Source organism: Fimicolochytrium jonesii (genome assembly GCF_025526975.1).
Source record: "Fimicolochytrium jonesii strain JEL569 chromosome Unknown EV422scaffold_5, whole genome shotgun sequence".
Taxonomy (NCBI): domain Eukaryota; kingdom Fungi; phylum Chytridiomycota; class Chytridiomycetes; order Spizellomycetales; family Powellomycetaceae; genus Fimicolochytrium; species Fimicolochytrium jonesii.
This window is the reverse complement of record NW_026515672.1, coordinates 674,689-700,322: the sequence shown is the minus strand read 5'-3', so window position 1 is coordinate 700,322 and position 25,634 is coordinate 674,689. Positions and strand designations below refer to the sequence as shown.

The following is a 25,634-nucleotide window of genomic DNA, read 5'->3' as shown; positions in this document are numbered from 1 at the left end:
TTGAAGCTGAGTTTGAAAGGAAAAAGGAAAAGAAAACGGCCCTTTTCTGTCCGCGATGACCCACCCGCTCCGAGATCCAGCATTCGGAACTTTGTCAGACTGTCGGTTTCCCCACAACGGGCAGTGGAGGATTAGAGAACAGCGAAACAGATTGCTACATGCACGGATGAGGATGGCTACGTAGAGCTGAAAACTGGGTGGCATTGATCGTATACGGACTACGGTGACCTGGACCTATGTGGTATTTACAATGTATTTACAAGAGCTGCCGGTCGGGAGGTTCAACGCATCTGGCTCGCGACAGCTCTGATGGCACCCCCACCCGTCCGAATTCGACCTGTTAGACCCCCGATGACATCCTGGATCTCTGGATGAACAGTGTTTGGCTCTTCCCCAGGAGGACCTTGTGGCGCGCCGACGGGAAAGGGGGGTGGCAAGTCTTCTTTATTCTCGTTCGCGGTGGGTGTTGGTGCAGGTGTTTCAATCTCGCCTGACGTAGAGACTGGTCTCTGAGGAACGAGTTGGAACCAGTCGATCACCATCCCGTATTTGTAGGTGCTCGTGTGGTCGGTCGCTTCGATGTCCACGTCCCAATAGGGGGCAGCGCCAGGCCAGTCTCCTACATTCAGAGCTGGCATACTCAACTCGACCCATTGGGGGACAGGGCTAAGGTTGTCCGGCAAATGGCGCTCAAGATTGATGAAGTGCTGGAATCCGATTGTAGCAGCGGTGCTCGCACTCTCCGGGAGAATCTCCGACATGCGCTTCTCAGAAACCAGGTTGGCATGCTCGACGCCATCACCACCGTTCTTGACGCTGATGCGAAACTGGACGCCTTCCAGACCCCCCGTCCGCTCCGGAAACAGGACGCGCCATGTTGGGATATATAGGCCGCGAGGAACGCCTTTGATTTGGTATCGAATGCTACAAAATACACCACGTAACGCGTGAGCGGTGTTTCTGTGCCCTCAATAATTGACCACATAACCACTCACTCAAACCACCACACCGCGTTGAGGAACGCTACTTTTCCGGAATGGGATTCGGGCGACTCAATGATTTTCCACCATTGCCCGTTGTTCCATACGATATTGAGCTTTTCGGCTGGAACGTTGAGTGAGTCTGAAGCAAGGGAGGGGTCAGTTTATGAGGTTGAGAACAAGCCGATGCCCCGATTGATGCGTACGTTGTGATACAAGCCGTTTGTACAGCTCCAAGTGTCCAGTCCCGCCAACCGAGGTCCCACTCTCGCCAAACCGACGTACGGCAATGAGATTCCACAGGTAATCATCTGTGCATACAGCAGCAAAGTGTTTCGAAGTCTGATGAAATGAATCTTACGGTGTGAGGTTGAGCGAAGCTGGTTCACATTAGACGGAGCCGCAATACCTGGGCAAGCCGACCTATTTCGCGCGTGTTGAGGTATTTCGCGACTTGTACAGAGATTTCCTGCGGGAGTGCCGAGAAGTGGGCAGGTGTGCTTTTTGTGATTGGCGGCATATCGGTGGTAGACGATCCTGAGGGATTCGTTCGATAGTAGTGTATTCGTATCAACTAGTGAAAGCAGCGCTATCGAGGCGGGATGAGAGACCGGACGTGCGAATAGGGTTCCTATATATATCTGGTTACTAGGTGAGAGCGAAGTGCTGTATCTAATGAGTTCCTGGTGGGAGTGCCCAGTGCCAAGCCCCCAAGTGCGCAGCCCTATGATAGTAGCATCCCTTGGACAGAGGCATGATGTCATGACGTGGCTTGGCCCTCGCTTTCTCGCTTCTCGCTTTGCACACACTCGCATTGCACGGGCGTTCACTGCCAGATGGACCCACACCCAGCCCTTGTCCGTGGGGCTCCTTGCAATGCACACAGTACTTACTACTGGCAGGTCATGCATGATTCCTCCGCGCAGGCCGGCCAGCATTGGCACGGCTGGTGGGGCAAATGACGCGTTGTGCCGTTATTGCTGGGTGTGACGTATGGCGGAATCAGACGGATGACCGACCCCCAACGCCTCCTGGACGAGGCTATTTATTCAGAGGCCTTCGTCCAACGCCCCTCCCATGTCCAGCCTGTCCAGAAAAAGAATACCAATCCTCATCCTCGAATCCAGCTATCCACCAGCGTTCTCCAATTTTTGATACCCTCCGGAGGACCCCATCAAATTCCATCCCACACACCTCGACAACACTGCAAAATCACCCTATACCACAATGGTCAACTGGTTCGGCGGAAAGTCTGAGGATCCTGCTTTCAACGCAAAGCAGCATGCGGAAAACGCCGCTCACGAGACGAAACAGGCTGCGGAGGACGGTAAGCAATGCAATACCATGTTTCTAGATCTAGATCTGGCGACGGATATTGAAAAGAAAAAGAACAGTAAAGCTAACTCAAATCCCTCGCTATTTGCTTCAGTCTCCCATGTAGCAACTGATCAACGCACATCAGGCAAGAACGTGCTGCACGCCGCTGAGCAGAGCGGCGAAGACATTGCCCACTACGCAAAACAACGCGCCGAAAACGTCAAGCACGACATCAAGCAGCAGTACACTGGTACCAACTTTGCCGCGCCTGCAGAAGGCTACCAGTACGAGAAGGACCGCACGAGCAACCCCGTCATCGAATCCGACGCCGAGCTGAAGGCGAAAAGTGCTGCAGCCGCCGCAAAGGAAAAGGCCGAGGAAGTAAAGCAAGGATGGACATCCGCATGGTTCGGCGCCAAGAGCAAAGCTGAAGAGGTCGGCAAGGAAGTTGCGGACAAGACGCGCAAAGTGACCAACGGAGCCGCCGATGTCGTTAAGGAAGACTGGAGGGACGTGAAAAGGACCGCGGCGGTCACGACGGACAAGGCTTCTGACAAAGCAGCCGAGATCTCTCGCAAAGCCGACGAGGCTGGAAACTCCCTTCTTGGCTCGCTTTGGGGCGCAAAGGAGAAGACTCAGCACGCCGCCGAGGAAGCCGTCGACCGCGTGCAGGACGAGTACGTGCACGTGAAGCATGTCGTTGGTGACGCCGCTCATGCCGCAGAAGAGCGCGCGAAACAGCTCGCCGCAGATACCAAGCACGCCGTGGAAAACACCGTCCATACCGCTGAAGTCAAGGCGGAAGAGACCAAATCGTCCATCCTGAACTCCCTCTGGGGCGCTAAAGCCAAGACCGAGCAAGTCGCTCACGACGTCGAGAAGAAGGCTCAAGACACAGCCAACTACGCCTCCGCCGTGGCACAGGACAAGCTGAACACTGCCAAGAGGTCCGTCGACAACACCGTCCGCGCTGCTGAGGATTCCGCTTCGACCTTGTCTCGCCAAGCTGACGCCGCCGGGGAGAAGGCATGGGGTGCTACCGCACAGAAGGCCGAGGCCGTGAAAGAAAAGGTGGAGCGTACATGGTGGGGTGCCAAAGCCACCACCGAAAAGGTCGCTCATGACGTCACTGCCAAGGCTCAAGACACCGCTGCCTACGCCGCCAATGTCGCCAAAGACGGCATCGACAACGCCAGGCGTAGCATCGACAGCACCGTCTCGAAGGCTGAGGACGGCGCTGCTGATATCTCCCGTCGCGCCGACATTGCTGGTGACCGTGCATACGAGAAGACCCGCGAGACCGCCGAAGCTGTCAAGGCCGATGCTGAACGCACATGGTGGGGAGCCAAGAAGACCGCCCAGGATGCCATCAAGGAAGGCGAGAAGAAGGCGGAGAACGCCTGGGATGCTACTAAGCACACCGCTGAGCATGTGAAGGCCGATGCTGAAAAGACCTGGTGGGGTGCAAAGAAGGATGCCCAGGATGCATTGAAGGCGGGCGAGAAGAAGGCTGAGCACGCTTGGGACGCCACCATGCACACTGCTGAGAAAGCCAAGGCGGATGCCGAAAAGACGTGGTGGGGCGCAAAGAAGGACGTCAAGGACGCTGTTAGGGAAGGCGAGAGGAAGGCCGACAACGCGTGGGAGTCTACCAAGCACGCTGCTGAAAGCGCCAAGCGCGATGCCGAGACCAACGCGCAGACCTCCTCCTCGGGATGGTGGCCATTTAACCGCTCAACGCCCGCATCTTCTCAAGCCGACAAGACCGCCCACGACATTCAGAACTCTGCAGCCAATCTCAAGCATGACGCATCGCAAGCCGCGCATTCTGCCACGTCCACCCTGCGCCAAAAGACCGAGGACGCCGCACACGCCGCCCAGCAAAAATCCCAAGAAGCCGTGCACGCTCTCCAGCAACGCGTAAGCGACGCGAAGCACGCCATCCAGACACAAACCTCCTCCATCGCTCAATCCGCCCCTACCGTCGACGTCCGCAACCCCAACCCCTCCAAAGTCGAGACGGCCGCAGGAGCCCTCACCGGCGTCGCAAACAAGGTCGACCCTTTCCCTCACTACGTCGTCGCGGCCCTCACCGGTGGAGCGGGTATCTACACCAGCTTGGCGTCCCGCCCCCCAGCGGGCCCGATCGTGGCTTCCCGTGCGCCTCTCGTGTTGACTGGTCTTGCTGCTGCTCTCGCCGGCTCTGGATACCTTCTTCAGACTGGCGATGACCGCACCGGTTACGATGTCGGTGCTCTTGCGTCTGCCGGTCTGTTCGCATACAGTTTGCCCAAGGCCATCAAAGTGCGTGGCCCGCTCGGTATTGTCTGGAACGGAGTCGCTGCTCTTGGCGGTGTGAGTCTTTTGGGCAATGGTGTGAAGGTGTGGCAGATTAGGACCGGAACCCCGCGGGATGTGAACGTGGAGGTTCGCAAGTGAATGGGTTCCACTGAAAATAGGCGGGAGGCTTGCCGTCAGGATACCGAGTTACATTTTATGATATGTGCGTTCGACATGGCGAACGTACGACTGGCGGACGATGTACAGAGCAAGCTGCTTTCTTGTAACATCTTTTCTTTCCGTTTTTGGCTTGCATATAACAATGAAAATTCTCATAAATTTTACTTATGAGCGGCGCATACTATGGCAATTATTTACAAAACGGAAAGCTTGGATAGTGCTATGGATTTCCCGACTACCCGAGACGCCGAACGACACAAGAGAATATGGGTATTGGTGCACTACATTGGGAGCCCTCGCAAACTTTCCAGCACTCGATATTTGCTAATGTAGGCAATCACGAGAGCCTCCTACGTTTCCTGTCATCACCCTTCCGTCCATCATCAGCTTTACGTCCGCCACTCTCTTTCCGACTGTTCCGTTTCGACTTTCCCCTCGACGACCGCGACGAGTCACTGCCGGAACCCGAACCTGAATCCGAGTCCGAATCTGAATCCGACGAAGAAGTGTTGCTCGAACTAGTATCACTACTACTCCCATTCCCACTATCCGAATCCGAGTCCGAATCCGAATCTGAGCTGCTGCTATCACTCGACGAATCCGAATCCGAACTAGAATCCGAGTCCGAATCCGAATCACTCCCCTTCCGCGCGCGTTTCCGTGCCAGTTTCTTCTCCTTCAATATCTGATCCGCCAGTCCTTTCGTTGAGCCAGATTTTCGTAGCCCCAAGGAGGATGCGGAGGAGGAACCGCGGACTTGCTCGCTGGCGAGTTTGCCGTCTTTGCCTTTGCCGAGCTGTTTTGTGCGCGAGGGGCGGTGCACGTAGGGTCTGGCGTTGGTGCACTCGTACGTCCAGTGTCCTGTGCCTGGAAGAGGAGAAACATGGGTCAGACTATAGTGCTATGTGCTTCTCATGACACATCCGCCGCTACTTCTAATCCGATCATCGTTAAATGGTTTCGTACTGAACACCGCGCCGCCGTGATCTCCGAGACCCTATCCACCAAGAGGTTCGACCCTTCCAAGCCCCAATCGCACCACACCGACCCCGACCCAGCTCGAACATCCCTCCGTTCACAATAGCAGTACTCACCAAGACACTTCTGGCACTGTCCCGGCTGTGACCGGGTCCCTCCGCGCGAAAAAGTTCGTATATCGCTAAGTGACGTGACCGGGGCGGCTGAGTTGCCGAAGACTGGTGCGCTCATTGCCGTTTGGTGTGTGTTGTGATATGAGAGAGTAGCGTTTGCGGTGTTCTATCCAGAGCAGATTGTCGTTGTGAATCGCTATTTTGCCGGGCCTCTTTGTTGAGACGGGAAAGATGGGAAAGCCAGGGAGATATGTGTGGCGCATGCGTGGCGTGGCGGAGGCGCACGGATTCGCGAATCTCCCAGTGCCAGACTCCGCTTTCGAGCCCCTTTGCTCATATGGAAGGTGGAAAGCCATGGAAGGATCAGCTAGCTAGATGAGTTGCAATGGCTTCCACATTATGATGCCTGCGGTTTTCTTCGCACTATATCGCAGTCAGTTTAACTTTGAACGATGCGGGACTTGAGGAAAGGGCCGTAAGATGGCTCTGTGCCCCGGAATCAACGTCTATGTAAACACACGATGTAAAGCGACAAATAAATACATATGTACGCGGTGCTATCCAAACTACGACTACTTGGGCTCTGGCCGCGCATCCTGATGGTTGTGCATGTAAGAGCCGCAGGGGAACTGAATCCACCATCTACCTAAGCATAAATGTACAGCTTGCTCAAGAGCGGTTCCTCAATCTGTACTTCTCCCACCACCTTCTTCAACTCGTCATCCCAGTCCTTGTGCACATACACATCTTTGGCACCCAAGTTGGCATCCTCAGGCGTGAACTCGCGCACACGATCAAACGCAATCTTCAAAGCTTCTTCACCAATCTCGCGCGCCGTGTAGCGCTCATTGAAATAGCCCCAAATTCGTTTTGGGAACCCAGAGTATCCGGACTGGTTGCGGCCTGTTATGTAGCCTAGCGACGGGAGAGCAAATGGCGGAAGGTTTTGCGCCAGGAGATGGGATGGAGGGACGACTGGGTCGGTTTTTGCGACAGCTGGGGTTGCTGGTGGAGTTGGCGGGGTAGCTGTTTCTGCCGTTGGTGATGTGGAGGATGTCTCCGCCGCTGCATCAGAAGCACCCGCTGTCGGTGGTGGTGACGCCACTTCCTTCGCTGCTTCAGCAGTAGCTTCCGCTGCTGCCTTCTCGTTGAGTAATACGTCCACCACTCCTCGCTCGGACATAGCTCCCTCATTCAATCCTCTCAGCACTTCCCTCCATGAGTTCGGCCCCACCGCAACCAACCCCTCCGCCGCATCGTATGTCGGTTTTGATAACACATTTAATGCTAACGAGTTGTACGGGTTGGCTTCGTAAACATAATTCGCCGGTCGTGCCCTAAATTCATCTTTGCCCTTCCAAATCAGATCCCGGACCTGCTGCCGCACTTGACCCGCATCCTTTGGTTCGATCACTTCGTAGTCGAGAGCTGCTGCATCAAAGACTGGAGTAATATGCGTAGACTTGCTTTAGAGAAGTGCTCATACGCAAATTGCAATTCCGACGTAACTCAACGCACCTGGCTTGACATATTCCTTGAACCAATACCTGGCCCAATGGGTAGGAGCCACAAACACCTTTACTTTCCTTGGCACTTCCCAAGTTGGCATGTGCTGGGTCGCGAGCACGGACGCCCTTGAGGAGAGGTCTTCACGGACTTGCTTCAGGTGATATTTGTCGTAAAAGCCCAAGCCGGTCAGGCCGCCGGTCACACCCCAGAAGATGGACCAGTTCCGCGACGGAAGCCGCGAGCGGATGGACTGCAAGACCGTCATGACTTGCTTGAGAAAGCGGTGGGGGTATTCTGGCTGTCGATGCCGTGGTTGAAGACCGCCGTGCATGCAATTGCCACCTTCCGGCCTGAATAGAATCTGGCCTGAATAATGCGGACGCCCACGTGACATCGGGTGCGGGTGTCATTAGCTAAGCGGGAATTCGCCGAGTTTCGCTGGCAACAACACCTGCTCTTCTCGGCAGATTCGCCCCATCACAGCTTCAAAGCAATCCCACACGAACGGAGGACTTCGCTGGAAGGACCTACCTCACATTTAGTAGCTCACCTTGTTTGCCGCTTGAGAATTATAAGCAAAACGAGTTTCCAGCACTTGTTCGCTTTCCCGAGCCAAGGCCAACAAAACGATGCGGGTGTTATTGACATCGCTAACAAAGGGCTTGCTCCGACAACCAGCGGGAACAGGAGCACAATTACTGAACACCTTCCGGGCACAAAGTTCATCGGCGAGCGTCGTATACAGAAACACGGTTAGCCCACGGATACCCATGTTACTCGGCAGGCCGAGTGCGACACCATTAGCCCAATTCACACAAAGAGCCGGCATCCGGATAAAGGCCTCTGACCCGAACGCAGACAAAGCTTCCTCTCCGAGGGGCAACAACAACGACCAGGCCGCAAGCCCAAACGCGCCGGGAGAGGCAGAGAAGGAGGCCGAGCGAAAGGAACGGAACAGCCAGCAGGAGGCGGAGGACGCAGATAGCCAAGGGCTTGACCTGTTCGCACAAGCTGCGGCTAACCAGCGACGGAGGGAGGCTGCGGCTGCCGCTGGCCCGCAAGGGGGCGGCAAAGCTGCTGGCGCGGAATCGGAAGTCGATGAAGGCCATCACCACATGGATCCGAAGGAAGCAGAGAGGATAAAGAAGTGGAAGCAGCAGGCAGAGGAGGAGGAAAAGAGGCAAATGCAGCGGAGCACACGGATGTTTATGTTTACCCTTGGGATGTTTTCGCTTTCCGCATTTGTCTATTTGGGTAGGTGACAGTAAAGCAATCCGCTCTCACCGAGAGTGTGAGACGTGTCCGAGCGATATCTCAGGACGTGTATGCTGATGGAACGTCGATGGATGCACAGGGATCCCCACTGAGGAACAGAGAGCCGATGCAGAAGAATCGTACTTCACAAATTACCACATCCGCGCATGGAATAACTTAAAAAACCTTCGCACTGTGAGTTTTCGAACGAGTAGCATTCTGCCACGAAGAAATACTTAACCGCCTCGCTGCTGATAGACCCTCGAAAGCCCTGTTTCGACGAAACTCCTACCTGACCCCCTACCGGCCCCATATCAACGCCCTTTGACGCTTTGCGTGGAGTTGACCGACGCGCTGGTTCATTTGGAGTGGGATGTACGTTGGCAGAACCGGTTTCGATGCAGTCCGGGAACATGTATCATTTTGCTGATTCATTTCATAATCAGAAATCTGTTGGATGGCGGGTAGCAACAAGGCCAGGCGTTAAGCAATTTTTGGCCAACTTGAGCAGATACTACGAAGTCGTCATTTTCACCAACTCGCCGGGCTACGTAAGTGTCCTTTGTGCTTGCGATTCCTTGCGATGAAGGCAATCGCTCACCCTTCTCTCCAATACCAAGCTTGCCGAACCAGTGTGCCAAGCATTAGACCCTCACTTCTTCTACGCAATGTATCGTCTCTACCGGGACCATACTAAACTAGTCGATGGCGTCTACGTCAAAGACCTCAGCCAACTTAACCGCGACATCGGCAAAACCATCATCCTCGACATCAACCCCGAATCGTACAAGCTGCAGCCAGAGAACGGATTGAAGCTGAAGCCCTGGAAGGGAGAGCGCGGAGACCAGGAATTGAAGAAGCTGGAGACGTTCTTCGAAGGTGAGAGGGGTAGAGTAGGAGGGAGATGTCTTGCTGAAGGGTCACTCACGTGTGACGTTCCCATTCCTAGAACTGTACGTATTCGCAACCATTTACGGCATGGAAGACATCCGTCCCATCCTCAACATCGTCAACTCGATCGACCCGGACGATGTTGCCTCCTCGTGGGCAACCTACAAAGAAAAAGTTCGCGAAGACTTCAACCAGCGCATCCCCGAAATTAACGAAGCTACCAACTCCTCCCGGTCATGGCTCTCCCGTATGCTAGGCGGAGTGACAGGCAACACACACAAACCCGTCAACATCATCGACACGATCGAGAGTCTCGCACGGGAAGAACGTGCCCTAGCGGAGCAGGACGCGGATAACATGAAGCAGCAGATGAACGAGGTGCAGAAGCAGCAGGAGGAGTTTATCAAGAAGCAGATGGAGGAGAATAAGAGCAAGGGGCTCAAGTTGTGGGATTATTGGAATGGAGCGGGACAGGTGGCACCGCCCGGCCAGCCTGGGGCGCCTCCGCAACAGTGATCCAGGATCATCGATTTCGGCCGTATGAGGCAATCTCGAATCCCTCGTATCTCGGCATCTGCCTGTATCTAGATCACGCGTATGTACAGCAGCATCGCCACACCTGCGGTTACCCTAGGCGTAGACATTAGTATAGCCGGAGCTCTCCAGAATCGAGGGCACACCATTACGGGGGCACAACCGACACAGCAGCAACAATCATTATCCTCCGTAGATTACCATCCCACCTCCCTTATTTTATTTGATCTGGTCAAGAAAATTGTGTGTAAAACATATACTCTCCCCGCCGATTGTGAACTTCGACCCGGTATAACAGACTTCATCGCTGAGTTGCACCAATGCTCATGGCCTTCGCTTCTTCGTGTCAGGTTCCTGTGCAGATCCCTCTGCCATCCTCTTGCGACTAGCCTGATGTTGCACTCCGTCGATCTATGATGCAGCCAATACGTGTGGGGAAAGGTAAGGGTCGGAAGAGAGGGAAAGAGGTTAGAATGGATGACATTTATGGAAGCTTTCATGCATGCGGATTGATTCTGAACCCCTTGCATATGTAAGCGGGTCGATCCACGTAAATACATAAAAAGATGCGAGATAAAAATGCAAGATGCTCTCTCCACTTCATACATAGGATTGCAAGGGGTTTCTAACGGTAAGGGACGGCTGTGGATCCAATCAGACCTTGTTGAAGTACTCCTTGCTGGCCTTGGGGTCGGTCTTGATGGTGGCTCCTCCCTTCTGCCAGTTGGCGGGGCAGACCTCACCGTGCTCCGCGTGGAAGCGAAGAGCCTCGACGAGACGGATGTATTCGGAGACGTTACGGCCGATGGGGAGGTCGTTCACGTGAGCGATGCGGAGGTTCTGCTCGGGGTCGATGATGAAGGTACCACGGAGCGCAACACCTTCGTCATCACCTTCGGTGATCAGGACACCGTAGTCGCTGGAGACCTAAATGGTGCACATCATCCCAGTCAGTCTTTCGCTCACAGTAATCTTCAGAGAATCCGAAGCACTCGCCCCTACCTTCTTGGTCACATCGGCCAAGATTGGGATCTTCATCTCTCCGAGACCACCGTCCTTCCTGGGCTGGTTGGTCCATGCCAAGTGAGAGAAAACGGTGTCTGTAGGGAAGTTGTGATTTAGCATCCTCCACTGATTGTAGAACATCAGAACCAGACTGGGTGGACGTACCCGTCGAAGCGGCGATAACCTCAGCGTTCAGCTTGCGGAACTCCTCAACGCGGTCGCTGAAAGCGATGATCTCGGTGGGGCACACGAAGGTGACTAAAGGGAAGTCATAAAAACTATCAGCTCCGGTCCTCAATCGCCTCTGCCAATGTCCTCCCGCATCCATAGCGCAGGGACGGTCGTCTGATCGTCATTTCGAACTTACAGTCCATGGGGTAGAAGAACAGGACAACATATTTGCCCTTGTAGTCGTCCAGGGAAACTTTCTTGAACTGGCCGTCAACGAGGGCCTGGGTGCTGAAGTTGGGAGCCTTCTTTCCGATGATGGGAGCTGATCACGGAGAGAAACACACTGTGAGATCGCCTGCCATAATTGAAGACGGAAAAGTGAACTCCGCTACACTCCCAAGCTTGGAAATGCCTGCAATTGGCTATCTTGCCGGGCGGAGTTTCGTCGCCCCGACCTCAGGAAGCGACCCATCCTCCTCTGAGAGTATACGTACCCATTGTTGCTGTGTGAGATTGGGGTTGAAGTGGGATGGAATGCGAACGAAGCTACATTCTCCGATGTCGCATGTAAATTGCGAAATGCCGGTTGGGTCACGTGTCTGTGAATATAATCGCATCCAACAATTCTTGCATTCGAGGAATCCATTCCGGCAGGACGACATTCAAGAACGGGGCTATAACCTGGGGAATCTCCTTTGATACGTAGGCCGCCCTCAGTTTTGAGAAGTTCAAGTACGCGAGACGAAGAGGGATGTCGGATTGGGTCGTTGAATTGGGTCGTTGAAGTGAAAAACGTCTGCAAGACCAGGATCGGCAGCGGTTAGATTCCATACGAGCCTCTGGGGCTAGTACCTGGGACGGACTGGAGTTCAGCACGTAGACGCAATCACCGACGACTTTCGTCAAAGGACACTATCGAACGAATAATTTCTGGTCTCACGGAGGAATCGCAACTCGCCAACACCAAAAGGGAATGTTTTTTCTCCGGAGATGGGGCCACTTCGTTTCGCTTGCCAATGGTATGGTATCCGCGAGTGCACCGTTCTAAAATCGAGTAGCCTGCAACCGCCCCCATCGACCCCACGTCCACTTAGAGTGCGCATATGACCGCTTTGGGCCCCGGGCAAATCCAACAAGGCGCTAGGACACTGGAAGCCAGAGTGAAAGGCTTGTTCTTCACAGGACACATTGAACCCCTTACACGCAAAACGTTTTTTCAGCCTCGCCAGCTTCGATCGCTGCAATAAATGGCGAGAACGTACGCCTCAAAGGGTCAACCGGATTCCGTCGTGGTCATCTCGAGAAACGTGAGCGCCAAGTCTGAGGATCACGTTCGAAGGCGGGCTCACAAAGCTATTCTGGTGGCGAAGGGCCAAACCTCGCGTTGAAGGCAAAGGCACTGTCGTTCGAATCTACTATGCATGGGATGTTAGCCATCTGAGTCTCTCTGGGTGGCTGAAACAGTACACAAGCACACCATTCGGGCTCGTGCCGTATGTCCCATTCAAAAGGATGACAGAGCGCATCATTGAGAACCGTTGCTGAGATGGAAGAAAACGCGTGGTTTCCGGTTCCCTTTCTTCATCTGTCGGCATGGCTGTCTGTTCAATGAGGCCGTGTACGTCGGTTCCTCAGTCCCATTTCCGCGGAGAGGAGTTGATGATGATGGGAGTGAGGAGATTTTGGACATACTTGAGGGAGGCCAAAACCACCGTCGTGCAGGCGAGCAGGTTGATTTCTCCACTACGACGCACCAACTTAACACTTTGAAACCATCCGGAAACCGACCAACTGCGAGCTATAGCGCAGACGATGTGTCATGCTTCGAAGTCTTCGGTGTCGATGAAGCCTCGCGGTCTACACCGACATGCTAGTCAGAATCCTACGGGAGTTCCAGCTTGGAATTGACAGTTTGTGAGAGATCAACATCGCGAACGCGTTCCTTTGAGAGCCTCAACTGGATGGTAGCTTATCTATGTATGTATACAGGACTGTACGGTACATGTCCAGTTCCCGGTCCAGATCCCCTATGCCTGGATCGTCCACTCGATATGGACTGGATTCCGGAGTCAACCTCCACATCCCGTCTCGCATCGTCCTTGGCAATGTGGCATTATGCAGGCGCGGCTCGCCGCTGTGGATGTTCCATTGCGGCCTGGGCACTTGAAAGTTGGACCCCATGACCAGGGCCGCGGTTTTACCGGCCAAATGAAATCAAACAAATTTGACCGGTTACTTATAAATGACTAATGAAAGGCACGCGTGCGATCCATCCGCAGTGAGTCCCCACAATAGTGACTGTGAACCCTGCTCAGTGCGGACGCGTGCTCCCCGGAGCCAAGAGATCATATTGCGTTGATTGACCTTGCAGTCACTCGGGGACCCTATTTTTGGGTCTGCTGTCCGCCTGGAGATTCCAACATGTGTAACAAGAAAGGCGATGATGCTGCTCAAACACAGCTGCCCCTGGTTGAATGAGAGGTGACGGACGGACGGCCGAAGGAGCGAGTGCCTCAGACCCTGGAACCCGGACCTGAGCAAGGGAGGGTGCACATTCCGGATCACTCAGCCCCAAGCGTTGTCTGCACCGGTGGTCGGCGTTCGCGTGTGTGTGGTGTGTCTCTGTGCCCTTCTTTCGCGACACCGAGAAGGTGAACGTGCGGCATTCTTGATCTGTCCCTGTGTTCTTGTCTGAGCTCATCCATCATCAAGAGTGCACCTGCCCTGGCGACGTCAACGTTACTAGGCCTCCGACTCCCCAACTTCCCTTTGCAAGTCTTTTCTGGTGCAGGAAAGGTGGAAGATCACTCCCCCCCCCCACCCATCGAGTCCAGTCAAGCAAGATTCAGAGCATCCTCTTCGGCAACACCTATTCTCCCGCGGCAATGGACACTCATGCCTCAACACCATTCAAGCTCGACCTCAGCTTCATGGACGACGCGGCGGAACCGTCCACGGTCTGGACGGAAGGCGACGACACATTCGCAACTATGCTGGGTGACGTGCTCAACGTAATCGACAAAACCAACGAGAACGTCGCTCAGGCTCCTACGGAAGACTTGCGCAGGAAGCAGGACGAGGCTTTTGAGCGGGAGAATCGGCGGCGTGAGAAGTATGCAAGGAGGCAGTCTGTCGTCCTGTCGACGGCGGCGCCACCCACTCCCCCGACGTCGCCATCGTTGAGCGGTTCATCCCTCGGCGCTATGGACACGGAGGCGGAACCGGAGAGGTATAGTTGTAACATTTAGTCTCAACCTGGAGGAAGCGACATCTAATCAAAACATTTCACGTCTTAGGTCGCGAGCCCCATCCCCACCACCGAAAGCTACGATATGGAAGCGAGTTCGATTGATGGGTGCGTCACGGGCGCCTTCGCCTAAAGTGGCCAAGCCCGTAGCGGTCCCCATACCAAAAGCCCCAAAGAAGAAGATCTCATTCGAGAATGACTGTGTCCCGACCCGCGAGTCGAGAAAGTCTCTCGCGGCAGATCCTCGATCTGGGGCAATGACGGTCCCCAACAAGCGTCAGTCTTACATGGAAACGTCCGGCAGCGGAGGCAGGCGGCCACTTTCCGGTGTATTCAACACTCCCGACAAAAGGGCGTCTTGGTATAGCGTGCAGAGTCAAAATCCGTCGATAACACCGCTGGTTTCCGTACCTGGGATGCCACCAATGCCACCAATGACACATCGGTACTCAGTGGACCACCGACGACCGTCGCTGGATCATCATCGCGCAAGCGCTATGTACCATTCCGTACCAAACCTCTCATACCAAGGTGTATCCACCGTCAATGCGCACCCAATGATGGTGCATTCTCCATACGCCCATGGACCTGCCCCAACTTGCTGCTGTAACCATCACGCCCCGCATCCACCCATGCATACATCTCACCCGACCGCGTCCTTGCAAGCTGTAGATGAAGATGATGAAGATGTACCGCTCGGACTCTTAAACGCCGGCAAGCACCCATCGCACGGGCATAAGTATCCACCAAGAGAGCAGGAACCTCCATACGTGCGCCAGCGCTCAAACACGGCACCAGGGAACTACCCATTTACCCCATCGTTTGTGGACACTAGACGGATGAGTTGCATCTCGATGGTGGACCCACGGCACGTGTCCCCATACGGCCAGCAGTGGCTACCATACGCACAAGGACCGCAGTACCCACCAACCCCAAGTGGTCGGCCGCAGTCCATGATATGGCCCTCTCCATATCATGGACCGCAGACCTTCGAGACCGCCGGCGGCCCATTAGTGAACTTCACCCCTCATGACTATGCTCAATCGAAAACCCTGCGTACCCTCACCCACGAACCCGTGGCGCGCCCAGTGGAGGCATCACCCGTTTCGCATTCCTTCAGTTCGGAAAGCGGAGACAGCGCTGTCAGCGGGCTCAGGACCTCCTCCTCGGAGAAGAAGAAAAGCCGGAACAAAAATTGGAGGAGCTCGATCTTTGGTTGGAGGATGACGGCACCGGCTGCTGAGAGTGACATCTTACCTCGGGGATCAGCTCATGCGGAGACATCGCACAAGCGGGTGAATAAACGCGCTAGCTATGCGAAGTAAACACGTAACCCTTTTGTAACCTGCGACATCATCACCGAGCATCGGTCAACCTGTCGCCGGCCACAACCTCATCCCCTTCCAACCTTCCTTCTGTACATTCTTCTCAAGCCGCATTTTGCGAAGGACTACCGCCCTCCTCTTGATTTTGCATATCCCGCTGTGTACACAGTACCCATATCATTCCCTGAATCTTCCACGTGCCCTCTTCTCTGTGACATATATGACATTTCTGATTTTACCAAGTTAATACATAATGTCTTTGGTTTTCTTCCTTGGACTTCTCTCGCCCCTTATTCTATGTACAGTCTATCTATCGACGACACAATATGCAGTTCGAAATGCGGTGTCCTAATAGATTTCACTCGACCACTCTCAACGTTGCTTTAAGTCCCATTAACTACCCTAAGCATGTCCCAACTCTCCTCCTAATTGAAGCCGAGTACACAGAACCCGTCCGTCTAAGCTAAGATATGCCGCTCTCCCGACAACAGGGCCGTTGCCCGTAATTAGCGTTACCCTGACCGATCACCTTGCCTCGAAACGAGACTCAGCCAGTGACCCTCCAGGTTGCAAAATGTCTCCTTGGTGCGCCATTCCTCATCGCGAAAGATTCTGCGTGCGTGCATGACGATGCGGTGAATGCGAGAACGGTTGCGCATGCTGCGGCTTGTCGCGCAGCGGATGTAGTAGGTTCTCCAGTCCGGTATAACCTTGCGGTCTTCCATGACTTTGCGGACCAGGGTGGCGGTGCGTTTCTTGTCAGCGTAGGTCGATGATTGAGATGGGGCGGTGGGTGTTATTGAAGCGTGAGTGTGCGGGGCAAGGTGAGGTAATTCTGGGAACCTGTCTGGGCGGACCATGACCCACTCGTCGACCTCGCTGAGGACGAGCCGTGGCATTTCGGCCCCAGGATTGCCGACGATCTCGTCTTCCGTGTTATACCAATCGTCCCACCGGGAAGTCTCGAAAGGAAGTTCCATATCGACTCCGTAAATCTTGACTCGCTCGTTGAAGTACAGTGTGTCGGTGTCATAAAGCACGCACCCGGAATGGTCTTCGGCGCTATCTGTGTAGTCGAAAGTGGGGAAACGCCTGAAATCTTGGCTGTGACAGGCGCACGCCAGAATGGGGCCGCCGGTGGGATGGGTGAAGAACTCCTGCGGCCAGGCATCCTCATCAATGCCTGCCCAAGCAGTGGCAAGGCGCAGACAGCCGGGATGGACGGCCACCCCCCTGTTTCCGTCTCCGGAGTCCGAACACAGGTACGAGTCAAAGTCTAATAGTTCCACATATCCCTCGTCATCTTCGCCGCTGTCGGGGCGAATGCGGTTCGGCAGGGGTTCGTCTTCGTCGGACTGATTGTCGTTCGCCTCGGCCCAGGTCGGGGCCAGGTCGGCGTCCTCCGACCAGCGCTGGGGCACCCAGCCTCCTGTGCTCTGAAAATGAAAAGGGTCGAAGCGATACTCGTTGCGCACCATCAAAAAGGCCGGGTTGACGGGCTCGACGACCAGGCCTTCTGGGGTGAGGTAGTTGCGGTAGAGGGCAACGGCGAAGGCGAACCAGTTCCCGTCGGCAGTGAGAAGGGTCTTTGCAACCTGAACGGGACGGGGCTGGTCGACCTGGAGGAAGGGGATGCCGCAAAAGGGACATAGGCGGTGACCATCGTCGTGTCCGCCCATTTCCAAGGTGAAGTTGGAGGGAGCGAGGGAGCGAGCGATTATATCACGGTCCTGCGAGAGTCCAGAGAGTTGAGAGGGTGGTGTGCGGGTGTGCCTGTGCCAGAGACTGACTTGCTTTCATCCCCGCGACAGGCAGGGCGAGGGAGAAGGTTTCGAGTTTGTTGCGGTGCGTCCGAACCTTGTCGCGCCGCCTGGGCCACGCCAAACTGCACGCGCGCCGAAAGCGAACCGCAAGCTACGTACACTACACTTCACGAAGTTTGATATCCAAGTGCAGCAAATGGATGAGATTCAGGGCGGACGGCAGAAGAGAAGACCCCTCAAAGGAAGTTGAGAAAATAAAAATTGCTGGAGAGAAAGTTTGGCCGACCTTCAAGTGACGAGGGACGGCGCCTGTACTCCACTTCCGTGACATCGGCTTAAATTATGTGATATTCCGCTAGTATCAGAAATAGAATCTATACAGTCTAGTACCCATCGCCAATTCTATAAAATGGTAATCATTACCACCCCGGCAACCAAGATGCACACTCCCACCAGCCGGGCGATACTCGCAGGCGTGCGGGGCAACCCAAACCACGCAAAATGATCGCAAATCACCGCCGAGATCACCAGCGCACACACACCCGTCCCCAACACCGTGGCGGCGCCCAACCTTGGGATGAGAACAGTGACGGCCAGGACGTAGAGGGCTCCCATCACGCCGCCGAACCAGGCCCACCATGGAACGGTTCTGAAAACTTCGCGCGTGCTCCATCTTGGTTCCAACTTGGGCGTTTGGGGGCCGAAGTAGAGGTCGTATACGAAGAGAAGGGCGATGATCACCCAGCCTTCGAGAAAGGAGAAGGCCGCTGCGTAGCCACCGCCCGAATATTGGCCGAGCTTGCCGTTCATGGCTCCTTGTAGGGCGAGGCAGATGCCACCGAGACAGGCGAGGATGACCGTCCAGTCGAATCTTGGTCCGCTCGGTCCGCTCGGTCCGCTGACTTGTGGGTGATTTACGACAACCTCGTTCTGCATTTGCTCCTTCCCCTGCGCAGAATTTTCAAGAGCCCGCTCGTCGGCCACCTCTGTATTCGTAATCGTAGCATCCTGCGCCACTTTGCGTCGGAAGAAGTCGTTGCCAAGCATTATCAAGGCGACTCCAATCGCCGACAGGATAAGACCCACAATCCGTCCGGCCGTCGCCTGCCGCCGTTCGAGGCCAAGTGCCCCGTAGTGGTCGAAGATCAAAGCCGCTGCCATCTGCGACGTCACGGAGACACTCATAATGGTTCCTGCACCGAGCCGTGGAGCCAGGTATACTATCATGACAACGTAATAGGCGCCCCCGAACCCGCCCATATGTGCGTACCATGGGGCATCTGAAACGACGTGGATGTCAGCGTTTCGCCGAGTCTCAAGCAGAACTCAAAATTAATGTTTACCTGTATAGGTGGCATGAAAATCCGTGTCCTTCCCTCCATGCGACTCCGCTAACCAATAGATTATGAGGATAACTGTTGAGGATACATAGCCGTGGTCAGTATGAGCACGCGAAACCTGTCCCATTCTGCTGAGCTTTGTGCAACTCACCCATCCCTGTCGTAAAGGACCAAAGCGAAGCGAAGGGCTTATTCCGTCCCAGCTGCCCTAGAGTTCCGTTCATCCCCGCTTGAGGCGCGAGGATAGCCCCTGCCAGGATGCATAGTATAATGGTCCAGTCGACGGCAGGCATCGTTGTGCGCTTGGTGTCAACGGTAGGGTGAATGCGACGGTACGCCTAAGCTTGGAGCTCCCTGTGCTCTCTCTCCGCCAGCCTCCTTATGCTAATAATTAAGCGTCTCAGTCCGACCATCGTTCCTTGACGACTGGGGAAGCAGGCTGGTGTTTTTTTCTCTCCACCTTTTTCCGGGTTGCTTTTTGAGTGAGCTGCGCAATGTCCGGCCGGCATGATCTAACGTTTGCGCGCGTGTCCGTTTGGATCCGCCGGTACTCCTTTGCAAAGAAAGAGTCACGCTGCTGTGGATGTCCGCGGAGGCTCATTGGGGACCTGTCATTTGTCGGACTTTTCTGCTTTTCTCAGACTGCGAGTCCAACGAGTCGCACTGACCTCATCAACCCGTGAGGCCCATACAGTACTCGGTTTCTGCACGGTTCCTCAACCGTTCAATCATTCCGGTGGCACATACTGTAATACATTCCGCTGGTGTTACAGTCCCATCAGGTATCACAACGTCAAGACGAATGATTTGGCATGCGTCATATTCCCTCCAACAAGACGACCGTAGGGTTCGAACCGAACAACACACAGTAGCACATGTCCAGAAACCCGTTTGCATACATACTGTACTGTACGTGAAGCTCGACAGCATATCAAGGTCGAAGACTAATCTGACGGCATCAAAGCGACATACTGTATGTTAAAGATGTGTCTAACACTGTTGTATGGAAGGGAACACACACACCCTGTCCGCAAGAATACGTCAAGCGGTCGCAGATTACGAAACAAAGCCTTGGGCGGGACCCAAAATGACCGCAAATGCAGTAGCGAACAGCAGCAATGCGAGCAAGATTGAGATGTTGACGTAGAGCGGGCAAAGCGCTCTTTCCGGCGGCTCATGGAGCTTCTCACGGCAGTGTTCAGAGGAGTGGGAACTCGTTCTTCCTGGGCTTCATCCAGAACGATGAGCTCATCTTCTTCCCGCTTTGCAAGAGGACACAATAGTGTTCAGCAAATTCCTTGTCCCACTGAACCCGCCTTGGGATCACGCTGTCGACACACGGCGCCGTGATCGATATCGAGAATATATTCGGAAGAAGCGATGGCTGCATAGATTGATGGGTGTTGCATCGGCGTAACCACATATCGTCAACTATCCGAGTATGACTACGCGTCAATCGGGACCGTCGATCGCGAGGGATGGGGTGGGAAATGGGAAGATGCCTGAGGGTTCTTGAGGAAGTGTGAGTGGGCAGTATGCCGGGAACTGTCTGAGCACATCGCAAGAAATGCCACCCTCATCCCGGCTCATCGCGGGATGTCCACTCCTCCGTTGAACACCGTCGCATAGCTCAATCTCATCCGGGCCAATCCTTCTGTTCAAGCGTTGTGCCGCACTACGCCGGGGATGCCAGACACTCCAAATTCGTATGTAACATGGGCATGCCCCTGATATCTATATTTGGCCAGTGGAATGCGTACTCCACATGCATCCCACCTCAATAGAGTGGACCACACACACCATCACGAATCAACATGTATGTCCACAGCGCCACGTTGTAGTCTTCAGATTTGAGGTTTTAGAGCAATTTACAAGGAGGCACAAGCCAAAACATAATACTGTGTCTAAGCACTAAGCACAAGCGCAAACGTTCAGATGAAAAAGCGCACACTACTCTGATCACGATACTAGTATAGCCTGTCCTCTCATAGCACCCGTGGCCGCTTTCGTGGGGTATCCCTTCTTTTGCGGCGCGGCGGTCGTCGTCGTTGGGGTGGTAGCATTCGTTCTCTCCCATATGGACACCGCCGGTCCGCGATCCCCATTCCTGTAGGACACCGACCCGGGATCCACCCAAACGACCAGATCCTCCGGGAATATGCGCGCGAACTCCGCCTCGGCCATGCCGATCGTGGCCCCGGCGGCTATCACTAGCGGGTCGGGCCGGTTGCCGGAGAAAGAGATCGCGCGGAATCCGTTGCCCTTACTGGGGTGGGCGGAATCCCAATGTTGTAGGAACTTGCGCTGCATGTGCTGTTGGAGCGTCGATTGGAAGGTTGAGCGGTTTTCTGGGCTTGTGGTAGGAGGGAGATGGGTTCCCAAGAACGTTACTGCTGCTACTAGCTCGGCGAGCATTGTGTTTGATGTCCTGAGAGGCTGGATGATGTAACACAACGATATGGATGCTCGAGAAACTGAGGGCTCGGTGGTAACTTTGCCGAAGCTTTTATACCGGCCGACCCGGGTTCATGCAGCCTATGTTAAGACCATTTACCTTTATTGTTTGAGATAAACACAAGCCCGATCGCGACTGCTTGTCGTTGATAAACATAAACCGAAGTCCGGTGGTCATAGAACCCATACGCAGAAAATAGGCATTTGGGACGCTTTTAGAAAATAGGCCGGTACTTCAACCATGAGGCACTAGCCTCAATCGGATACAATGCCAGCTTCGATACATTAAATTCAAGCCCCGACACCCGAGAATAACCACATGACCTGCTGGGATGTGGACTCACATCTTCCCTCATTGATGGGGAGTCGCTCCTTGCACATTTTCGGTCGATATACGGACGCTCAACATCACCGTACCTTCCTGAACTTTCGATATGCATAGTTCGCGCTCAGGCACGTCAACTGACTTACCTATTGTAGAAGTTCACAGAGTTGCGGCTCTTTCCGATAGAAATTTCTGGATCTTCTGTATGTCTTAATGGATTTTCACCCCGTGCATGAACCACATTCCTCCGGACTTTCTGCATCCGGTGCGTCAAGCCTATCTTCTCACCACTGGTAAATGTCAAGGTGCGGCCTGCTCATAGAGCTCAGATGTCCGCGGTGTGACCCTGAGTGAGAACGTCGGACCAACGATCTCCGTGAAAGACACAATCCTGAACCACAGCGGCGCCATGAACATTCCAGCTTCCGCCAGGCGACAGTCCTTGTACAAGCTTGCTTTGGCTCCTATCAAGCGCTCTTTGTGTGAAAATAGGTCTCCTGTGACAAATATAACGGTGACTCAAAAAGTCTCTGGAAGTGCTCTCTCAGCAGTTGTCAGCGCCAAGAGTTCCGTATCGATAGCTCCAGATATACAGAAGGTAGATTGAGACTGCCATGTAAAAGAAAAACAAAAGAATAAAGAACCACACTCTTCTAACTGGTTGTTCCAGTTCCTTCCGTTTCTGCTATTTCGGACTGGTCCTAAGCTGTCCCTCGATCAGTGGCGTCAAGAAGGAGTCGACGCTAGCACCCTGTCGTCCACCTCGTGTGCTTGAAGCGCATTCTTGGTTTGCCCCCTCGTGCAATTTGGTGTCCGTCCTTGCCAGCGCTGTATTTGGAATCTGGGGAGGCGTTTGAAACAGATTTCCCCACGGGTCGCAAGCAGGGTCGCAAGTCAGGTCGCAAGTGAGGGAGGATAAGAAGGCGCGCCTCCTGGCAACTTCCTGCCTTTCCTCTTCGCCCACCGTCAGAGAAGAGACGTGCTCCCACACAATCTCTCCTTCGCACACAGCACAATGACGCAGACTCAACCGGCTGAGCCCTCAGTAGCCCCTCAGAAGGTGTACCAGCGGGACCTCTCCGAACGGTTCCACTGCTCAGACTGCAACGACCCGGTGCCGAACGTCGTTGAAGACTTCGCCGCCGGAGATTACATCTGTGGCAACTGCGGTATGGTCTTGTGCCTCCCCTCCCCCTTTTTCTTGCACACTATTGGTCTCTTCCCCGGGGAGGTTTCTTTTTTCTATGCTTGAGATTGTTATGTTCTGTGTTAAAGTAAGCTCCTTTTTGCCTTTCGCATATGTTAACCGCCACCCTTCAATTCTCTCCGCTCGACTGCACTCTGTGACGTTCCCACGCTCGCTCGCTTCCGTGCTTCTGTCCTTGCTATCCTACGCTTATCAAAATCGAATTCGGCGAACTCAACCAGGTCTAGTGTTGGGGGCCCGTGTGATTGACACACGTTCTGAGTGGCGTACGTTCTCCAACTCGGACGATAACACGGATGACCCGTCCCGTGTTGGAGCCGCTGGAGACCCGCTGCTCGGTGGAATGAATCACATCGATTCGACCATCATCTCGCAGAGGGACGGCGGGAGCGGGAGAGCTCGGGACTTGAACCGTGTTCACGGTAAAGCGACCAACCAGAAGGAGGAGAAAACTTTGATGACCGCCTTCAAAGAGATTCAAACAATGTGTGATCGGATTGGTCTGTCCAAAATTACGTCGGACTCGGCGAAGCAGATCTATAAGAAGGCTGACGATGCGGCCTTCCTGCGAGGGAAGAGCCCAATGTCCGTGATGGCCGCCTGCATTTATATTGGATGTCGTGAACAGAATGCTACCCGTACCTTTAAGGAAATCTGCGCTCTGACCAAAGTCTCGAAGAAGGAGATTGGTCGAAACTACAAATTACTCGTCGGGTTACTGGGCAAGCCGGGTAAAGAGATTAGCATGGATTCGTACATCATCCGTTTCTCGTCCGCGCTTGACCTCAGCCAAGATGTCAAGCGTGCTACCAGTGAGGTAAGTACTTTGGATGCAGAGTGGGATGTGCCTCTCCGAAGGCACATTTTCCTAAACACTCACACTATTGCCTTTAGCTGCTGAGGCGAGCAAACGATCTCGGCACTCTTGCCGGCAAATCACCAATCTCCATCGTTGCGGCGTGTCTGTACTTTGTCAGCTGCTTGTGCCGAGAAAACGAAGGCAAATCGGCAAAAGAGATCGCACAAGTTGCCGGTTGCACGGAGTCCACGTTGAAGAATGCCTACAAGCTCCTTTACGATATGCGCGAGCAACTCGGTAAAGATCTGAAGATGCCTAGGGACCTATCCGCCCTGACCCCGCCATGATTTGGTGGAGGCAGGATGTCCTTCGCGTCGAGGACTGCTGAAAACTGGGAAGGGTAGACAGACATGAGTCGTATCTCTACCAAATTAAACTTAGCATGGTCCTCTTCCCTTAGGCGGCTCTCAGTACTCTCGAGCCTGCCAAACACAACAAATCTTCTGATGTAGTCTCCCCATTTTCCTCTTTTGGGAAACATCTGCTGTGTATCGTACAGTACCTATCGTTGAGTAGGCCGATAATACACACACGTACGATTGACAGTATATGAACGGCCTATCGCGCGAGGATATTGCGATTGGCGACCAGGCCGGCTCGTGTTCCCTTCGAGGCTTTCTTACTAATGTCACCTAATGTCACCATATGGGCATCTCTTACGGGGATGACGGAGATGGCCCCTCCCTCCGGACTCAGCCCCGGAGAAACCCGGTCTCAAAAGCACGAAAGCCCAGACCAGAAAGTCATCTCCTGCCATAATCCTCAAGTATCAGCGCAATCTCTTCACATCCTCTCACCAACCCGAAAATAATCTAGCAAACATGGTCAAGGCAGTCTCTCTCGTCCGCGGCGACTCCCCCGCCACCGGCACCATCACCTTCATCCAGGAGTCCGAGTCGGCACACACCACCATCGAGGTTGATCTCAAGAACCTGACGCCCGGAAAGCACGGCTTCCACGTCCAGTGAGTATCAGCGAGCTTTGTGGAACGCGGAAAAGGGGAGGGAGGGAAAAACTGAGTGGCGAGTAGGTTGTCAGCACTGGGGGGTTTTGGATGGTGGGCCTCCCTGCCGTCCGCCAGAACGGGAATTGCAGATCGCGGTCGCCCTTGTTCTATATTGGCGTGAAACTTGAATCACCCTGCCGTTGCCATGCCATTCTCCACTCCCAACCACTTAACCCCTCATGTCCGTCCCCAACTTCCAGCGAATTCGGTGACAACACCAACGGCTGCACCTCCGCCGGCGGTCACTTCAACCCCCTTGGCCAGACTCACGGCGCGCCCACCGACTCCATTCGTCACGTCGGCGATCTCGGTAACATCGTGGCCGGACCCGATGGAACCGTCAAGATCAAGCTCGAGGACCCCCTCGTCAAGCTGTTTGGCCCTACCAGCGTCATTGGCCGTACTATCGTCGTGCACGCCGATGAGGACGATTTGGGCAGAACTAGCCATGAGCAGAGCAAGATCACTGGAAATGCCGGAGGTGCGTTGGCGTGGTGGTTTTGGATGAGGGTTTTTGCAATGGTGAGGTACTGATTATCCTCATTCAACGCTTCTTTGCATATAGGCCGTGTTGCCTGCGGTGTTATCGGAATTGCCAAGTAGATTCGCTTTTTACGTTGATCAACTGGTCGGCATCTGTAGATGCTGACACACCTCGATAGTTTTCTCCATCGCCATGCCGCTTGTGTACAGATATCCACTCTAATTCCATAATCATGTATCGCAGTTCTCATCGAAGTTTCCTGAGCTTGAATGATGCGAGTTCAACCCTTGCTCTCTTTCCTACCAGTGAGTTTAAGGAATCTATTCAAAAAAGCTGGTATAATTTGTGTGAAAGACAAAACTAGGCTACCCTGCACGTTCCTATTGACCCACACGCAATCACAAAAAAAAGA

At 54.1% G+C, this 25,634-nt stretch overlaps 12 protein-coding genes across 12 annotated transcripts; 5 read left to right on the top strand and 7 right to left on the bottom strand.

The window, feature by feature from the left end:
- Positions 1–281: 281 nt before the first annotated feature.
- On the bottom strand, positions 282–1,500 carry EV422DRAFT_565533 (uncharacterized protein; the record flags this gene model as incomplete). The annotated part of the gene is made up of 4 exons (XM_053072330.1): positions 282–924; positions 996–1,122; positions 1,187–1,322; positions 1,390–1,500. The coding sequence occupies 4 exons, from the start codon at positions 1,498–1,500 to the stop codon at positions 282–284; spliced, it is 1,017 nt and encodes a 338-aa protein (XP_052927644.1).
- Positions 1,501–4,922: 3,422 nt separating this feature from the next.
- Positions 4,923–6,287, bottom strand: EV422DRAFT_521594 (zinc knuckle-domain-containing protein). Its single transcript, XM_053069766.1, has 2 exons — positions 5,852–6,287; positions 4,923–5,624 (listed from the first exon to the last, which is right to left on the bottom strand). The coding sequence occupies exons 1-2, from the start codon at positions 5,964–5,966 to the stop codon at positions 5,095–5,097; spliced, it is 645 nt and encodes a 214-aa protein (XP_052927643.1). The 5' UTR covers positions 5,967–6,287; the 3' UTR covers positions 4,923–5,094.
- A 207-nt stretch (positions 6,288–6,494) lies between these two features.
- Positions 6,495–7,622, bottom strand: EV422DRAFT_493636 (mitochondrial import inner membrane translocase subunit Tim54; the record flags this gene model as incomplete). Its single annotated transcript, XM_053067684.1, has 2 exons — positions 6,495–7,291; positions 7,367–7,622. 2 exons carry the CDS (start codon positions 7,620–7,622, stop codon positions 6,495–6,497), a joined length of 1,053 nt encoding a protein of 350 aa, XP_052927642.1.
- A 189-nt stretch (positions 7,623–7,811) lies between these two features.
- On the top strand, positions 7,812–8,878 carry EV422DRAFT_361396 (uncharacterized protein). The gene is made up of 2 exons (XM_053066651.1): positions 7,812–8,806; positions 8,870–8,878. Exon 1 carries the CDS (start codon positions 7,987–7,989, stop codon positions 8,617–8,619), a length of 633 nt encoding a protein of 210 aa, XP_052927641.1. The 5' UTR covers positions 7,812–7,986; the 3' UTR covers positions 8,620–8,806; positions 8,870–8,878.
- Positions 8,879–9,024: 146 nt separating this feature from the next.
- On the top strand, positions 9,025–10,018 carry EV422DRAFT_493787 (NLI interacting factor-like phosphatase-domain-containing protein; the record flags this gene model as incomplete). Its single annotated transcript, XM_053067696.1, has 3 exons — positions 9,025–9,162; positions 9,232–9,490; positions 9,561–10,018. 3 exons carry the CDS (start codon positions 9,025–9,027, stop codon positions 10,016–10,018), a joined length of 855 nt encoding a protein of 284 aa, XP_052927640.1.
- A 264-nt stretch (positions 10,019–10,282) lies between these two features.
- On the bottom strand, positions 10,283–11,757 carry EV422DRAFT_521588 (thioredoxin-like protein). The gene is made up of 6 exons (XM_053069765.1): positions 11,707–11,757; positions 11,409–11,534; positions 11,207–11,299; positions 11,039–11,136; positions 10,697–10,963; positions 10,283–10,447 (listed from the first exon to the last, which is right to left on the bottom strand). Exons 1-6 carry the CDS (start codon positions 11,708–11,710, stop codon positions 10,361–10,363), a joined length of 675 nt encoding a protein of 224 aa, XP_052927639.1. The 5' UTR covers positions 11,711–11,757; the 3' UTR covers positions 10,283–10,360.
- Positions 11,758–14,005: 2,248 nt separating this feature from the next.
- EV422DRAFT_361294 (uncharacterized protein) lies at positions 14,006–16,037 on the top strand. The gene is made up of 2 exons (XM_053066649.1): positions 14,006–14,441; positions 14,509–16,037. Exons 1-2 carry the CDS (start codon positions 14,098–14,100, stop codon positions 15,782–15,784), a joined length of 1,620 nt encoding a protein of 539 aa, XP_052927638.1. The 5' UTR covers positions 14,006–14,097; the 3' UTR covers positions 15,785–16,037.
- A 1-nt stretch (position 16,038) lies between these two features.
- On the bottom strand, positions 16,039–17,706 carry EV422DRAFT_361283 (uncharacterized protein). Its single transcript, XM_053066648.1, has one exon. It carries the CDS (start codon positions 17,461–17,463, stop codon positions 16,297–16,299), a length of 1,167 nt encoding a protein of 388 aa, XP_052927637.1. The 5' UTR covers positions 17,464–17,706; the 3' UTR covers positions 16,039–16,296.
- Positions 17,707–17,875: 169 nt separating this feature from the next.
- EV422DRAFT_521578 (uncharacterized protein) lies at positions 17,876–19,363 on the bottom strand. The gene is made up of 3 exons (XM_053069764.1): positions 19,039–19,363; positions 18,891–18,962; positions 17,876–18,827 (listed from the first exon to the last, which is right to left on the bottom strand). The coding sequence occupies exons 1-3, from the start codon at positions 19,178–19,180 to the stop codon at positions 17,950–17,952; spliced, it is 1,092 nt and encodes a 363-aa protein (XP_052927636.1). The 5' UTR covers positions 19,181–19,363; the 3' UTR covers positions 17,876–17,949.
- Positions 19,364–20,713: 1,350 nt separating this feature from the next.
- Positions 20,714–21,478, bottom strand: EV422DRAFT_521575 (uncharacterized protein). Its single transcript, XM_053069763.1, has one exon. The coding sequence runs from the start codon at positions 21,300–21,302 to the stop codon at positions 20,847–20,849; it is 456 nt and encodes a 151-aa protein (XP_052927635.1). The 5' UTR covers positions 21,303–21,478; the 3' UTR covers positions 20,714–20,846.
- A 1,123-nt stretch (positions 21,479–22,601) lies between these two features.
- EV422DRAFT_361235 (cyclin-like protein) lies at positions 22,602–24,286 on the top strand. The gene is made up of 3 exons (XM_053066647.1): positions 22,602–22,835; positions 23,095–23,690; positions 23,768–24,286. Exons 1-3 carry the CDS (start codon positions 22,682–22,684, stop codon positions 24,017–24,019), a joined length of 1,002 nt encoding a protein of 333 aa, XP_052927634.1. The 5' UTR covers positions 22,602–22,681; the 3' UTR covers positions 24,020–24,286.
- On the top strand, positions 24,287–25,536 carry EV422DRAFT_361107 (superoxide dismutase). The gene is made up of 3 exons (XM_053066644.1): positions 24,287–24,696; positions 24,939–25,219; positions 25,304–25,536. Exons 1-3 carry the CDS (start codon positions 24,554–24,556, stop codon positions 25,339–25,341), a joined length of 462 nt encoding a protein of 153 aa, XP_052927633.1. The 5' UTR covers positions 24,287–24,553; the 3' UTR covers positions 25,342–25,536.
- Positions 25,537–25,634: the final 98 nt, after the last annotated feature.